General features: G+C 41.5%; 1 protein-coding gene across 1 annotated transcript in view; it reads left to right on the forward strand.

Annotated features, from left to right (window-relative positions):
* The first annotated feature begins 15,129 nt into the window (after nucleotides 1-15,129).
* The window catches only part of LOC145396543 (carboxylic ester hydrolase-like), a 9,115-nt gene continuing 8,722 nt past the window's right edge, over nucleotides 15,130-15,522 (forward strand). The window contains exon 1 of the mRNA XM_080269920.1: nucleotides 15,130-15,173. Coding sequence (XP_080126046.1) covers nucleotides 15,130-15,173 — 44 coding nt within the window. The remainder of the gene's footprint in view (nucleotides 15,174-15,522) is intronic.

A 15,522-nucleotide genomic window follows, 5' to 3' on the forward strand; every position in this document is an offset into this window, starting at 1 on the left:
TTTAATGTAACTCCTCCAGATGAGCAAACGCAGATTGAAATAGCTAAGTTACAGCTAGCCCTGCAGGAGGCTCGTGCTAAGGAGGCTGAGTTTCAGGCTCATGCTAAGGAGGCTGAATTTCAGGTTCGTGCTAAGGAGGCTGAGTTTCAGGCAAATGCTAAGGAGACTGAGTCTCAGGCTCGTATTCAGGAGGCACAGGCACAGGCTCAGGCACAAATTGAACCTGCTAGGATTCAGGCAGACCATGAGTATCGCATGAAACAAGGTGGAACTGGATCATCTAGCTCTGATGATTTTGATGTGGCTAAAAATGTTAAACTTGTCCCTCCTTTTAATGAATCTGATTTAACAAAGTATTTTCAGTTGTTTGAGAGGGTAGCTACAGGTTTTAATTGGCCCAAAAAGTATTGGCCAGTACTCCTTCAAACTGTTCTCACCGGTAAAGCTCAAGTAACTTATGCATCTTTGCCTCAGGATCAATCTGATAATTATGATGTAGTTAAGAGCTTGATTCTTAAGGCCTATGAGCTTGTTCCTGAAGCCTATAGAGTAAAATTTACGACAACTTATAAGCAAGATAAGCAATCCCATGTTGAGTATGCAAAAATCAAAGAAGATCTGTTAGAGCAGTGGTTAAATTCTAAGAATGTAAATTGTGATTTTGATAAATTTAAGCAGATGATTTTGCTGGAGGACTTCAAAAGGTGTATTAAAAAAGATGTAAGCCTATATCTTGATGAGAAAAGAATAGATAATTTGTCTGATGCTGCAGTTTTAGCTGATGAATATGTTCTCATTCACAAAAGATATTCTAAAGAAAAAAGGAAAGCTGAGAGTAAGTACGTTGCCTCGACTCAGAGTACAGGTAACAGGAAAGAGAATAAAGATGATGTTTCTCAGGAAGTAAATATCAGCTTCATTTCTAGATTTCAGAAAAGTAAATGTACTTATTGTAGTAAGCTTGGTCATACTACGGAGAAATATTTCAGGAGACAGCATGATGTGAACAAAAAGGAGTCTTTAAATATTCAGTCAATTGGTCTAGTGTCCACCCTTGAGAGTTTCCAGAATTCTTTAACCGAGTTAACTGAACCTCCTTTGAGGGGTAAATTAAATTCTCATGATGAAGCTCCTCTTTTAAGCAGTAACGTGGGTGACACTCTCAAGAGTTCATGTGCTAATTTCCTGTCTGATGGTTTTGTCAGTCCTCTGGACAGTAATGACAGGAAATCAGTTAAAATATATCGTGATACAGGTGCTTGCCAATCCCTTATGCTGACCAATGTTCTAGGCTCTAATGTTAATTCCTCTGATGAAACTTTAATCTTACAAGGTGTAGGGAATAATTACTCCTCTGTCCCTCTGTGCAGAGTGAATTTAGAGTCTGGTTTTGTTAATGGTTCCGTTATGGTTGGGTTGGTTGAGACACTCCCAATGTCAGGTGTAACTTTCTTACTTGGAAATGATATTGGTGGAAGTCAAGTGTGTCCACCTCCTCAGTTGTCTAGTGAACCAGTGATTGCGACCCAGGATTGTGATGTCCCTGATGTGTTCTCTGCATGTGCTGTCACTAGGGCTAAGTCTACGTTTACTGGTGACTTAGAGAATAATGATGATGATGATGTTATCCTAGCTGACACTTTTCTTGCTAATTTGGACCACTCACCAGATGAGGCAGTACCCCGTAGTGTTGATAATTTGTCTCGTCAAGAGTTGGTTGAGTTGCAGGTTGCTGACCCTGAGTTGAAAGGTCTAGCTAACTCTGCTTCCAGTGAGGAAGAGTCAGCTGGTGCTTCTACTTGTTATTACATAAAGTCAGGAGTACTTATGAGGAAGTGGAGACCCCCAACAGCATCAGCCGACAGTGAATGGGAGGTTGTACATCAAGTTGTCATCCCTCATGTTTGTAGGCAGGATATCATTAGAGTGGCTCATGATTCCAGTTTGGCAGGACACCTTGGAGTGAGGAAGACTGTGGCACGCATTTTGAAACACTTCTACTGGCCAGGTATCTTCAGGGATGTTTCCTGGTATTGTAAGTCTTGTCACACCTGTCAAGTTGTGGGGAAGTGTAATCAGACCGAAAAGGTTGCACCTCTAGTTCCCATTCCTCCTTTTGAGGCGCCATTCACCCGTGTGTTGGTGGATATTGTGGGCCCTCTTCCTAAGACTTCTTCAGGATTTTCTTATGTGTTGGCCTTGATTGATATGGCTACTCACTATCCTGGAGCCATTCCACTTAGAAATATCTCAGCAAAGGACGTGGTTAAGGAAATGCTGGGGTTCTTCACCAAGTTTGGTCTGCCCAAGGAGGTACAGTCAGACCGAGAAAGTAATTTCATGTCAAATGTTTTCAAGCAGTCTCTGAAAGAGTTGGGCATCACCCAGATCACGTCTTCAGCTTACCATCCCCAGACCCAAGGAGCGTTGGAGAGATATCATCAAACACTCAAATCAATGCTCAGGAAATACTGTTTGGAACATCAGAAAGACTGGGATAAAGGTCTTCCATTCGTTGTATTTGCCGCAAGAGAATCTCCAAATAAATCACTGGGCTTCTCACCCTTTGAACTACTCTTTGGCCATGAAGTAAGAGGACCCCTTAATCTACTCAAGGAATGCTGGCTGTCAGAGGAAGATGACGTCAACCTCCTGGAGTATGTGATGCAGTTCAAAGAATGGCTGTCCACTGCTTTACAGCTGGCGAGAGAGAATTTAGGAGCTGCTCAGGAGAAGATGAAGACTTGGTATGATAAGAAGTCCAGGTTACGCCACTTTCAGCCAGGAGATCAGGTTTTGATTCTGCTACCGGTGCATGGGCAACCTCTTCAAGCCAAGTTTAGTGGTCCTTATTTCGTGGAGAAGAAACTCAGTGATGTCAACTATGTCATCACCACACCAGATCGTAGAAAGAACAAGCAACTTTGTCACATCAACATGCTAAATTTATATCAGAGGCGGGACGAAGATAACCCAGTCTGCACTGTAGCTGTTCCACCCGAGTCTGCAAGTGAAGCTCTCCCATGCAGTATGAGCCTGATTGATGGTTTGGGGAAGAATCCTGATATCATGAATGATCTCCAGACTAAGCTTTCTCATCTAGCTCCCGAGGAAAGGCAGGAGTTTTCGGCATTACTGCAGGAGTATCCGCAAGTGTTCCGTGCCACTCCAGGAAGAACCACTGTGTTGATGCATGATGTCGATGTTGGAGACGCAAAGCCAATTAAACTGCCTCCTTACCGTGTGAACCCAGTGAAAGTTCCTCTCATCCAGAAGGAGCTTGGCTACCTGTTGGACCACAAGATGATTGAGCCCTGTCAGAGCGAGTGGAGTTCTCCTGTCACTCTAGTCCCTAAACCAGGTGGGTCACAGCGGCTTTGCATCGACTACAGACGTGTTAATCAGATAACCAAAACAGACACTTACCCTCTCCCTCGCGTGGAAGATTGCATAGACAAGATCGGAAAGGCTAGGTACATAAGTAAGTTTGATTTGTTAAAGGGATACTGGCAAGTACCTATGACTGAACGTGCTAGGGAGATCTTATGTTTTGTAACACTAGGAAAGACTTTTGCATGTTCTGTAATGCCATATGGTATGAAGAATGCACCAGCCACATTTCAGAAGCTCACGAATGTTGTAACAGAGGGTTTGGCAGGGTGTGTTGTTTATATTGATGATGTATTAATCTTCAGTGACAACTGGAAAGATCACCTATGTCATGTCAGTAAATTTCTTGAGCGTTTGATTCAGGCTAATCTTGTAGCTAATTTATCAAAGTATTAGTTTGGTCAAGCTAAAGTTCAGTACCTTGGGTACGTAATTGGTGATGGACACGTTGCACCACCAGCAGCTAAGGTTCAGGTTATAAGTGATCTTCCCAGACCTAAAATTGGGAAAGAGCTACAAAGATTTTTGGGAATGGTAGGTTATTACAGGAGACTTGTTCTTAACTTTTCAGTTCTTGTATCACCACTTACAGACCGACTGAAAAAAGGAGTTAAATTTGTCTGGACCGATAACTGTGAATCCTCTTTCAGTAAACTTAAAGCTATCCTATTAAGTCAGCCAGTGCTCGCTACTCCAAATTTTGCTAAGCCTTTTAAGATGGCTATTGACGCAAGTGATACAGGAGCTGGGGCTGTTTTGCTGCAAGAGGATGATCAGGGTATTGAACACCCTGTATCTTATTACACTAAGAAGTTCACTCCACCTCAAAAGAACTACTCAACTATTGAGAAAGAGCTTTTGGCCTTGATTTTGGGTTTACAGCATTTTTCATTTTATTTGTGTTCTGGTTTTGACCCCATAGTCATTTATACCGATCATAACCCACTGAAATTCCTTAGTAAGTTTAAAGATAAAAATCAGAGATTGAGAAGATGGAGTCTACTTCTTCAGGAGTTTTCATTAGAGATACAACATGTCAAGGGGAAAGAAAATATTATTGCAGATTGCGTATCTAGACTTTAGACAGACTGTTTTACAGTAGAGTAATAAGAAATTTCCTTTGTAAATTTCTTTTTCTTTGTGGGGAGGTGTTACATAGCCTATGATTTCATCATCCTTTGTATAATTCTAACGTACAGTGTGCTGCATGTTTGATCACGATTCGCCTCGTGGCTTCCATAGTGACCAGGCTTGCGTGTTCTACCTCACTTCCCCCTTCTCCCCCTTATAGTAGAGTGAGTCGTTCTTTCTGTTGTTCAGAGGAGGACTGTCAACTTTTCGTCCTCTGTGCCCTTACTTGCGCGTCCTTGCAAGTTGAATCAAGCTCTGCCGGCCCCTTATATAAGGAGCTCAGTCTCTGCATTAGAGCCACTTAGATCTACTCCTCATTTTGTTCACATCTCTGTCCTCTCCTGTATAGTGTATTATTATTTTCGTGAGTGCTCAGGAAGTCTCCAGCCATCTAGCTGCTGTATAATTTGAGTAAAGTGTTATTACCATTTTTCTTGTACTGTATGGCCTAAGGTGTTAATTCATAGGCCTGGTAAGGTTTTTGTGATTCATGTAGAGTTTTTAATGTCAGCCATTATTAATAATATTTTGTATCTGTAATAATACATCTTGCATTAACTGAGCATTATCCGGTTTTCTCATTTATCAGGGCTGACTTAGATAAATTTGCTCTTGCTAAATTCGTGTTAATAGAGGCTATTGCAGTTAACCATATATTTAACCTGTTTTTGCCATTACATTATCCTTATGAGTCCTGAATATTTAGTTGTTAGTTTGAGCATTGAACTTTAACTTGTAATTTTACCTACCTCTTTTGTTTTGAACCTGGAACTTTGCGGGACAGTAGTGATTTTAGTATTCTCACTTGAAGTGTTCATTATCTCTCTCTGTTCCGTAACAACACACACACACTGCTTATACAATGAACCAGAATGTGATGAATCTCTTATAATTACAATAACTAAAAAGTTATACCATTATCGATACACAGTATAATTTTCCCTTCGACATACTGATGGTAATGATTGGGTGCAAAGCGTCACACACTATATACAGTTGTTATTTTCACTGATACAATCACCCATGTACAACACTAGTCCCTTTTTTGTTGCAAGACAGCCTTTGTACTGATCCTTGTCAGGTGTGTTGGTGTCAGTGATGCAACAGTAGTGTGGTGGTGCAGGTCACTGATCCTTATCAGGTGTGTTGGTGTCAGTGATGTAACAACGGTGTGGTGGTGCAGGTCACTGATCCTTATCAGGTGTGTTGGTGTCAGTGATGCAACAGTAGTGTGGTGGTGCAGGTCACTGATCCTTATCAGGTGTGTTGGTGTCAGTGATGCAACAACGGTGTGGTGGTGCAGGTCACTGATCCTTATCAGGTGTGTTAATGTCAGTGATACAACAATAATGTAGTGGCGCAGGTCACGGTGTCAGTGATGGAACAATAGTGTTGTAGTGCAGGTCACGGTGTCAGTGATGCAACAATAATGTGGTAGTGCAGGTCACGGTGTCAGTGATGCAACAATAATGTGGTAGTGCAGGTCACGGTGTCAGTGATGCAACAATTGTGTGGTAGTGCAGGTCACGGTGTCAGTGATGCAACAATTGTGTGGTAGTGCAGGTCACGGTGTCAGTGATGCAACAATAGTGTGGTTGTGCAGGTCAACTAGAAAGTGAACCGCACTGAAGGCAAACTACTGACAGCTGAATTGATTTGCACGCTTGTTTTTTTACTTATTTTTGGTGGTAAACAGCAAGTGCAGGGATATTACCACCATTTTAGGTCAGTTGAACACTTATTTTTACACTGTTGGATAGATGACCATAGGCAAAACACATATCCTAATTGAACTCATGTTATAATGTACTCCATATGTGATGAATCTGTATGCAGTGGAATTTTCAAACACGTGCTTATAGTAAAAGGAGGGTGTGCTTTGTATACAGTAATTGTGTGTGTGTGTGTGTGTGTGTGTGTGTGTGTGTGTGTGTGTGTGTGTGTGTGTGTGTGTGTGCCTTAATGCATGGTACAGTTATTTACGTGAAGGTTGTGAAAAATGTGTATGCCAAATTGTGTGTGTGTGTGTGTGTGTGTGTGTGTGTGTGTGTGTGTGTGTGTGTGTGTGTGTGTGTGAGAGAGAGAGAGAGAGAGAGAGAGACCTCACCCAGTAAACATTCTTCTTTGGGGAGAAGCAGAAATGATGCTGGAGAGGAATATGAATATATTAGGTATCTTTTGAATGTATGTTGGTGACCTCCATGTATGTTTACTGTATATCTCATTTTACTATAAGGATGTGTTTGAAAAAAATCCACTGCATAATGATTTACATAAGGAGTAAATTATAACGTGGGTCCAATGGGGATATATGTTTCGCCTATGGTCACCTGTCCAACAGTGTAAAAATAAGTGTGCAACTGACCTAAAATGGTGGTAATTTCCCTTCACTTGCTGTTTACCACCAAAAATAAGTAAAAAAAACAAGCGTGCAACTCAGCTCAAGTGGCAGTAATTTGCCTTCAGTGCAGTTTACTTGCTGGTTGACCTGCACCACCACACAATTGTTGCATCACTGACACCAACACACCTGATAAGGATCAGTGACCTGCACCACCACACCGTTGTTACATCACTGACACCAACACACCTGATAAGGATCAGTGACCTGCACCACCACACCGTTGTTACATCACTGACACCAACACACCTGATAAGGATCAGTGACCTGCACCACCACACCGTTGTTGCATCACTGACACCAACACACCTGATAAGGATCAGTGACCTGCACCACCACACCGTTGTTGCATCACTGACACCAACACACCTGCTAAGGATCAGTGACCTGCACCACCACACCGTTGTTGCATCACTGACACCAACACACCTGATAAGGATCAGTGACCTGCACCACCACACCGTTGTTGCATCACTGACACCAACACACCTGATAAGGATCAGTGACCTGCACCACCACACAATTGTTGCATCACTGACACCAACACACCTGATAAGGATCAGTGACCTGCACCACCACACTACTGTTGCATCACTGACACCAACACACCTGATAAGGATCAGTGACCTGCATCACCACACCGTTGTTACATCACTGACACCAACACACCTGATAAGGATCAGTGACCTGCACCACCACACTACTGTTGCATCACTGACACCAACACACCTGACAAGGATCAGTACAAAGGCTGTCTTGCAACAAAAAAGGGACTAGTGTTGTACATGGGTGATTGTATCAGTGAAAATAACAACTGTATATAGTGTGTGACGCTTTGCACCCAATCATTACCATCAGTATTAGAAGGGAAAATTATACTGTGTATCGATAATCGTATAACTTTTTAGTTATTGTAATTATAAGAGATTTATCACATTCTGGTTCATTGTATAAGCAGTGTGTGTGTGTGTGTGTGTGTGTGTGTGTGTGTGTGTGTGTGTGTGTGTGTGAATGTTGTTATAATACTGCCCACTGAATTGACTCTGACAGATAATTATAAATCATATATGGTATAAATGTATGTATGTGAGTCAGAGTCAGGATTCCAGGGGTTTGAATGATGAGGGAATGAGTGTGTGGCCCATTTCATTGGACATTATAATATATATATGAGGCCGTGCACGCCATAAGGGGTAAAGCGCCATCCAAGCAGAAACCTGTTTTTCTCCACTATCTGCTCCCTCAAACACTACCCTGTGACTGCACAAAGTTGCTTGGCTCAATTCCAATTAGTGCAGTAAGGGTGAAAGTCTGAAGTGAGCAAAGCGACTGTGCAGTCATAGGGTAGTGTTTGAGAAGACATCTTTCCTGCACACACACACACACACACACACACACACACACACACACACACACACACACACACACACACACACACACACACACTTAATTTTATAAAGGATATCCTGTAAAACGTATTGGCATTTTTTTCCCCTCTGCAAGCCTGCCCGTAGCTCCTCAGGCATAACTCACGTCAAAAGGGTTCATTTAAGCTGCCTCTCCTTTCAGCTTCCTTTGCGTCGGTGGCTAATTGAGAGGAATATTGACAAGGAAGAGGAAGAGGATTGGTGCTATTGTTTTTGTTACCACTGTTGTGTGCACGGCGGTGATGATGATGATGATGATGGTAATAATGAGTGTTATAATGATAATAATAATAATAATAATAATAATAATAATAATAATAATAATAACAACAACAATACTAATACTAATACTAATACTGCTACTACTACTACTACTAATAATAATAATAACAATGATGATAATAATAATGATAAAAATAATAATAATAATAATAATAATAATAACAATAACAATGATGATAATAATAATAACCATTAAAAAAAAATAATAATAACAACAACAACAACAGTATTCACCATCATCATCATTATCTTCTTCATCATAATCATCATCAGTATTAGTTATTATTATCATTATTATTATTCTTATTATCATTATTATCGGAAGCAATCTTAATCTACCCATTCCCTTCGACAAGAGTTGTCAAAAATAAGCAACCTACCTACTGCAGTTAAATATCTCCCTATTTATGCTACCAGGCTACTCTATACTCCTTTCACTCTAGGCTGACATAAGATTACCATTATTCCTTCATGAATGTTGAGTTTTAAGAACAGATTAGCACCATCATACGATGCCTGTCACGAAGAAGTGCTAGGACACCCATGTAAAGTCGTAGCATTGTCTGTTACTGATCTACACCGTTCAAGGTTGGGAAAGAGTGCGTACCGGGCAAAGGACAAGGTGAAAGGTAGAAGATATGCAGATTTTCTCGCTTTAAACCATCTCAGCTCCATAAGCCATTTTCTTTCTTCCCCTTGGTTGTTAGATTTTACTGTAATAACTTTAAACTAACCTTATATACGAAACATCAACAAATCTAACTTCTCCTTAACTAACTCAGTCATAACAGATTATCCGTACCTAACCCTGACATACTGAACCTAATATAACAAATGCTAACCTCAGCTAATCTAGTCTAAGCGTAGCAGATTATCCCCTACCTAATCATGACAGACTAACCTAACCTCCTAACCTTACCTAGTCCTAACAAATCAACCCATCCTATCCCTAACAGACTATCCTAACTTAGCAAATTCTGAATTCTCCCCTAACCTTGCCAAAAACCTTTCTAACAACTTTACCTCATCATCCTTCCCTCCTCTTTTCTACTCTGATGGCTCTGTAGCTATTTCTTCTACTGATAAAGCAGATCTCTTCGCTCAGACTTTCTCCTCCAATTCCACCTTAGACGATTCCGGTGCTGTTCCTCCATCACTTCCCCCCTCTGACTTCCTCATGCCTAACATTAAAATTTCTTCAGCTGAGGTATTTTCTGCCATTGCTGGCCTCAGTACTAATAAGGTATATGGGCCTGATGGAGTCCCTCCTGTTGTTCTCAAGAACTGTGCTTCTGTGCTTACACCCTGCCTAGGCAAACTCTTTCGCCTTTGTCTGTCAACTTGTACCATTCCTTCTTGCTGGAAGTTTGCTCTCATTCAGCCGGTCCCAAAGAAGGGTGACCATTCCCAACCCTCTAACTATCGTCCAATTGCTTTAACATCCTGTATCTCAAAAGCTTTTGAGTCTATTCTTAATAGAAAAATTTTAAAGCATCTTTCCTATCACAACCTTCTTTCTGATCGTCAGTATGGGTTCCGTCAGGGACGCTCCACAGGCGATCTTCTCACCTACCTTTCAGACTACTGGTCATCCTCCTTTCGGGACTTTGGCGAAAGCTTTGCCATTGCACTTGACATCTCAAAGGCTTTCGATCGAGTCTGCCATAAATCTTTATTTTCCAAACTGCCCTCTTACGGTTTCCATCCTTCTATCTGTGCCTTCGTCTATAGCTTCCTTTCTGGTCGTTATATAGCAGCTGTTGTAAACGGCTATCGTTCTTCCCCTAGACCTATTAACAGTGGTGTTCCTCAGGGCTCTGTCCTATCACCAACTCTCTTCTTTTTATTCATCAGTGACCTTCTAAGCTGTACATCTAACCCAATCCACTCATACACTGATGACTCCACCCTTCACCTTTCCATTCGATTCCCACAACGTCCATCTCAGCAGTTACTTCAACAGGCAAGGGATGAGGCTATGGCACACCTAATGTCTGACTTGGCTCGTATCTCTGACTGGGGTAAAAATAATCTGGTTGTTTTTAATGCATCAAAGACTCAGTTTTTGCACCTATCAACCCGACAAAATCTTCCACAGGTATACCCACTTATGTTTAATAATACTCAACTTAATCCTGCATCATCGTTGAACATGCTTGGGGTTTCATTTGCTCGGGAGTTGTCTTGGAAAGATCATATTACATCTCTTGTAAAATCTGCTTCCAAAAGATTGGGTGTGCTAAGCCGACTCCGTTCCTTCTTTACCCCTGCACAATTGTTGACTCTATACAGGGGTTTTATCCGCCCCTGTGTGGAGTACAACTCTCATGTGTGGGGAGGCTCCCCACATACAGCTCTTCTCAATAGGGTGGAGTCAAAGGCTTTTCGTCTCATTAACTCTCCCCCTCTTACTGACTCCCTTCAACCTCTGTCTCTTCGCCGCAGTGTTGCATCTTTATCTCTTTTCTATCGCTACTTCAATGGTCACTGTTCCTCTGAACTGTCTGCATGCATTCCTCCACTTCTACGACGGGCGCGTAGCACCCGTCTAGCAGCAAACTCTCACCCCTTTTCTGTCCAACTCTCTAATGCAAGAGTTAACCATTACTCCCAGTCCTTCATTTATGCAACAGGTCAACTGTGGAACTGTCTTTCTCTGTCTGTATTTCCTGCTTCCTATGATCTCCAGTCTTTCAAACGCAGTGTGTCAAGGCATCTCGAAATGAATGGATCTTGAATTTGGCTCTCTCTTGTATTTTTATTTTCTCTTGGAAGGGACAGTTTTGCGGGTTCATGGCCTTTGGTTCCTTCTTCCCCACATAAAAAAAAAAAATCCTTGTCCTATTCGAGAGACAAGATGTTAAGAGACAAAACATATTTCCCCAGAGTTCGGTGACGTATATTCTCTCTCTCTCTCTCTCTCTCTCTCTCTCTGCAATGACCTCTGTTGCTACGCTCCCGTGAGAGAGAGAGAGAGAGAGAGAGAGAGAGAGCATAAGAAGCCAACCTAATCAACCAGGAACAAAGGAAGCATTGTTGTGATGTGGCCAGTGGATAATGAATGGTAAGAAGTGTCACATGAGGTAGCTCTTAACATGAAGTAATTCTTCAGTGAGTTTTTCCAGGTCATTCGTAAGTATTGAGTGAGGAGTGAATATACCGTACTGCACGTGTGTGTGTGTGTGTGTGTGTGTGTGTGTGTGTGTGTGTGTGTGTGTGTGTGTGTGTGTTGCAATGTGTGTGCGTTTGTGAATGTTCAAGTATGTTTGTCACTATGACGAAAACAAATTTAATCTAATCTAGGCTTTCCCGGAGAGAAAAGTGTAAAAATGGTACATAGAAATATCAGGCCCAGAAAAAAAAAAACAAAAAAAAAAAACAAGAAAAAAGATCCATAAAAAATCATTATCATTCCCGCCAGCCGTGTGATCCTGATGTTGGCAACTCGACCCTATAATTTGACTTCGATATCATACTTCTTCGATACTGGAAATATTTTAGTCTTCGAAAAAATAGTCGTTTTAATATTTTGGGGGTAATGTATTTGTTTTTTTATAGCTAGACGTAGAGTTCTTTTTCTTTATGCTTCTCCTCTTTCATTCTTCTCTTCTTTTTACTTCCCCAATATGAAATGTAATAAAAGTTTTTGACCTTCCCTTTTTGCAATATGCTGGCTTTGCCCCTGCTGTATTTGGGGTGTTAATATACTCGTATCTGTATTAATTTAACGAAGTTCATTAGCCCCTTGCAGCTCAGGTGATGCCCAAGTGTAGTCAGACAGGGAAGGTGAGATGGCAACTGTTCTTTCACCTTAACATGGCCCAGATTATCATTCTCTTGCAGCTCATTTCATATAGTTTAGTGAAGGGAAAAAGACAGTGATGAAGCTCTGTATCCTTTCCATAGCACTTCTTCGTGACTAGCATCGTATTCTAGTGTTAATCTGTTATTACAAACTTTCCTCTTCCAGCTCATATCAAGTAGCTCAGTGGCATGAAAAGGCAATGTTACGGATCTATTGCCTCTCCACAGCTCTTCTTCGTGACTAGCATAGTATTGTAATGTTACTCTATTATTAAAAATTTTCATGCTCTTCCAGTTCATTTCACGTAGCACAGTGGTGGGAAAAGACAATGCTAGGGCTCTGCATCCTTTCCATAACACTCCTTAGCATATTCTACTGTTATTCAATTATTATGTTATTCAAGATGGCGAAATAATTTAACCGAGAGTAAAAAAAGAACGCTACCATCGTACACTCTCATTTGTCTCTCATAATCAGTACTCATTGACCTTCAACATAATACCACTTGATGCTGAAGTCTGTAAGTGGGTTAAGATTATTCATGCTCGTAAGAGAGTTGAGATCCTTAATTGATATGACCCTAGCAAGTGATAAAGCAGGCCTTAGTAACAGCCAGTATCCACATGAGAGGCAGTGGCCTTGTAGGCCAAGAATACTCTCTAAATTCTTTCCTTTATTCATTTCTTTCTGCAATTGGTACATTTAACTCCTCATGTAATTTTTTCCATTCATTAACAGTATGATGGACACATAGGTAATATACAGGAGAATATCAACATGTCTTATGCAGGGTCAGATGAAAACAAAATGATTCTTGTGTGAACATGGAGAAAAATAAAATAAAATAAATAAATAAATAAATAATTGAAGAAAGTGCGTCATCAGAGTGAATATGCCTAAAACCCACCCGATGACATCCACAGGCCCTTACTCTCTCCCCACCCCTATCCCCTTCCCACCCCCGTCCCAACCCACCCTATCCCCCACCACTACCCCCACCCCATTCCTTCCCACTCTCATCCCATCCCCATCCCTCCCCTACCCCCACCCCATCCCCACCTCAACCCGTCCCCCACCACTACCCCCACCCCCATCCCTTTCCCACCAGCCCGTCCTCACTCCATATTATCAGCTTCGGAGTCGACTTACCATCAGTGCATCTGCGGCAAGAGGCGGTTTGGCATGACGAGGTTAGTGTTAGGCTTGAAGTCAATTTCTTAACCATGTGTTGTATTCTAAGTGCCTGTCGTAGCCCCTTTTCCATAGTTATTTATTCTGTACGAGGTTAGTTTTGCCAGTTTTGACGTTTTTTTCCTACCCATGTGTCGTTTTGTAAGTGCTTTTCTTAACGTCTCTTCCTTATCGATTGATTCTGGGCGTTGCAGCTCAGATACAATTTCTTAACCATAATTTGTATTATAAGTACCTTTCGTAACATCTCTTCCTTAGCAATTTATTCTGTACGAGGTTAGTGTTACGTTTTGGAGTAAATTTCTTAACCACTTGTATTCTAATTGCCTTTCGTAATGCTTCTTCCTTAGCGACTGATTCTGCACGTTACACCTCAGCTGCAAAATATGTCTATATTAAAAACGATGTTAACTGCGCACGAGAGAATTCTACGATGCAATACGGAAAATAAATCACTAAAAACGAGGTGCCACGAAGCCTATTGTATGCCACCGAGGATGTATGTGTACAGTTGGGAACATGTGAATCTGGGACAACATCAGTGTGCAGCAGAGGTCTAGCACTTCGTACACTTGACAGCCATGACCTAATCCCGAATTTTGGGTGGCACTGACATGAACGAAGTTGTCAAATAGTATGTGAAATGACCAAGAGGGAGGGGAAGGCCGAGGATGAGATGGAAGGATGGAGTGGAGAGATATATGAGAACGGGAGTTGTGAACTGGGGTGAGGGAAGCATAATGCCAGGGGACAGGGTGACATGAAGGCGATTTGTTTGTGGCCACTCCTTACAGGATTAAGGCATCTGGCGGTAGATGGATAGATAGGTAGACCAAGTAACTGTGATGCATGAACGTCGGAAATTGTAGCCAGACCTCCACTGAACACAGACACTATCCCAAAATCCTACATTGGCCAACTGCACCTTCTCTAAGTGGAGCAGGAGGCGTCAAACGCTTTTCCGATAGCGATATAATTATTGGATCTTGACATTTTCTCTTATGCTACTTATATCGCTTAATTCCCGGCATGTTTTGTATCAGTAACACAGAAGAGTATATCTTATCTCTTTTGTAAAAAGAGAGTAATGGGACAAGGCTATTTTTTTTTTCTCTTTTTAGGTCGGAGGTAACTTTCGGAATAGTATACAGTATACGTCCTCTCTCTCTCTCTCTCTCTCTCTCTCTCTCTCTCTCTCTCTCAAGTATAATATCCGTAGGAGAGAGAGAGAGAGAGAGAGAGAGAGAGAGAGAGAGAGAGAGAGAGAGAAAGAGAGAGACTACTACAACAATTTTTATCATTTTCAGGTACAGGGTAAAACCTTGATGTGATAAAATAATAATATGAGGAAAAAGTTACGTGCAAATCATAGTTACATTATGGGATAGACAGTGTATTATTGAGAAAGGATCTATGAATTTTTGTACAGACTAAATACAGCACTTTTATGCAACTGTTTGAGGTAATATGGGTCGCAAAAGTACCGGTGCACAGGGAGTCCGATGCCTACCGACAACATTCGACCTACTGCTGATGCTGAGGGAGGGTTGGTATGCCATTACCAACGACTCACTGTGTATTAATAATGTCTGTATAAACATAACATTTGTTACATGTTTGCAAGAGGATATTGCTAGCTGGCGATATGACACCTTCCGACATCAGGGCTACCAACATGTGGCAGGTAGGACACTAATATTTCAGTAACCTTCGTTCTGTGTTCCCAAATGTTTCATGCATATTGTGCATTGATACTTTTGTGACCCATGGTACAAGGTTGGTGGTGTTGTTCCTTATCTCCGATCTCACTGGTCTAGTGTACTGTCGACCACAGCTAAGCAACTGTTTCTGTGGGGCCGTCCTGCAGGTATAGCTCAGTGCATACATTATGTATG

Source organism: Coenobita brevimanus, chromosome 38, assembly GCF_032717465.1.
Source record: "Coenobita brevimanus isolate Jiangsu-jjx chromosome 38, ASM3271746v2, whole genome shotgun sequence".
Lineage (NCBI taxonomy): Eukaryota > Metazoa > Arthropoda > Malacostraca > Decapoda > Coenobitidae > Coenobita > Coenobita brevimanus.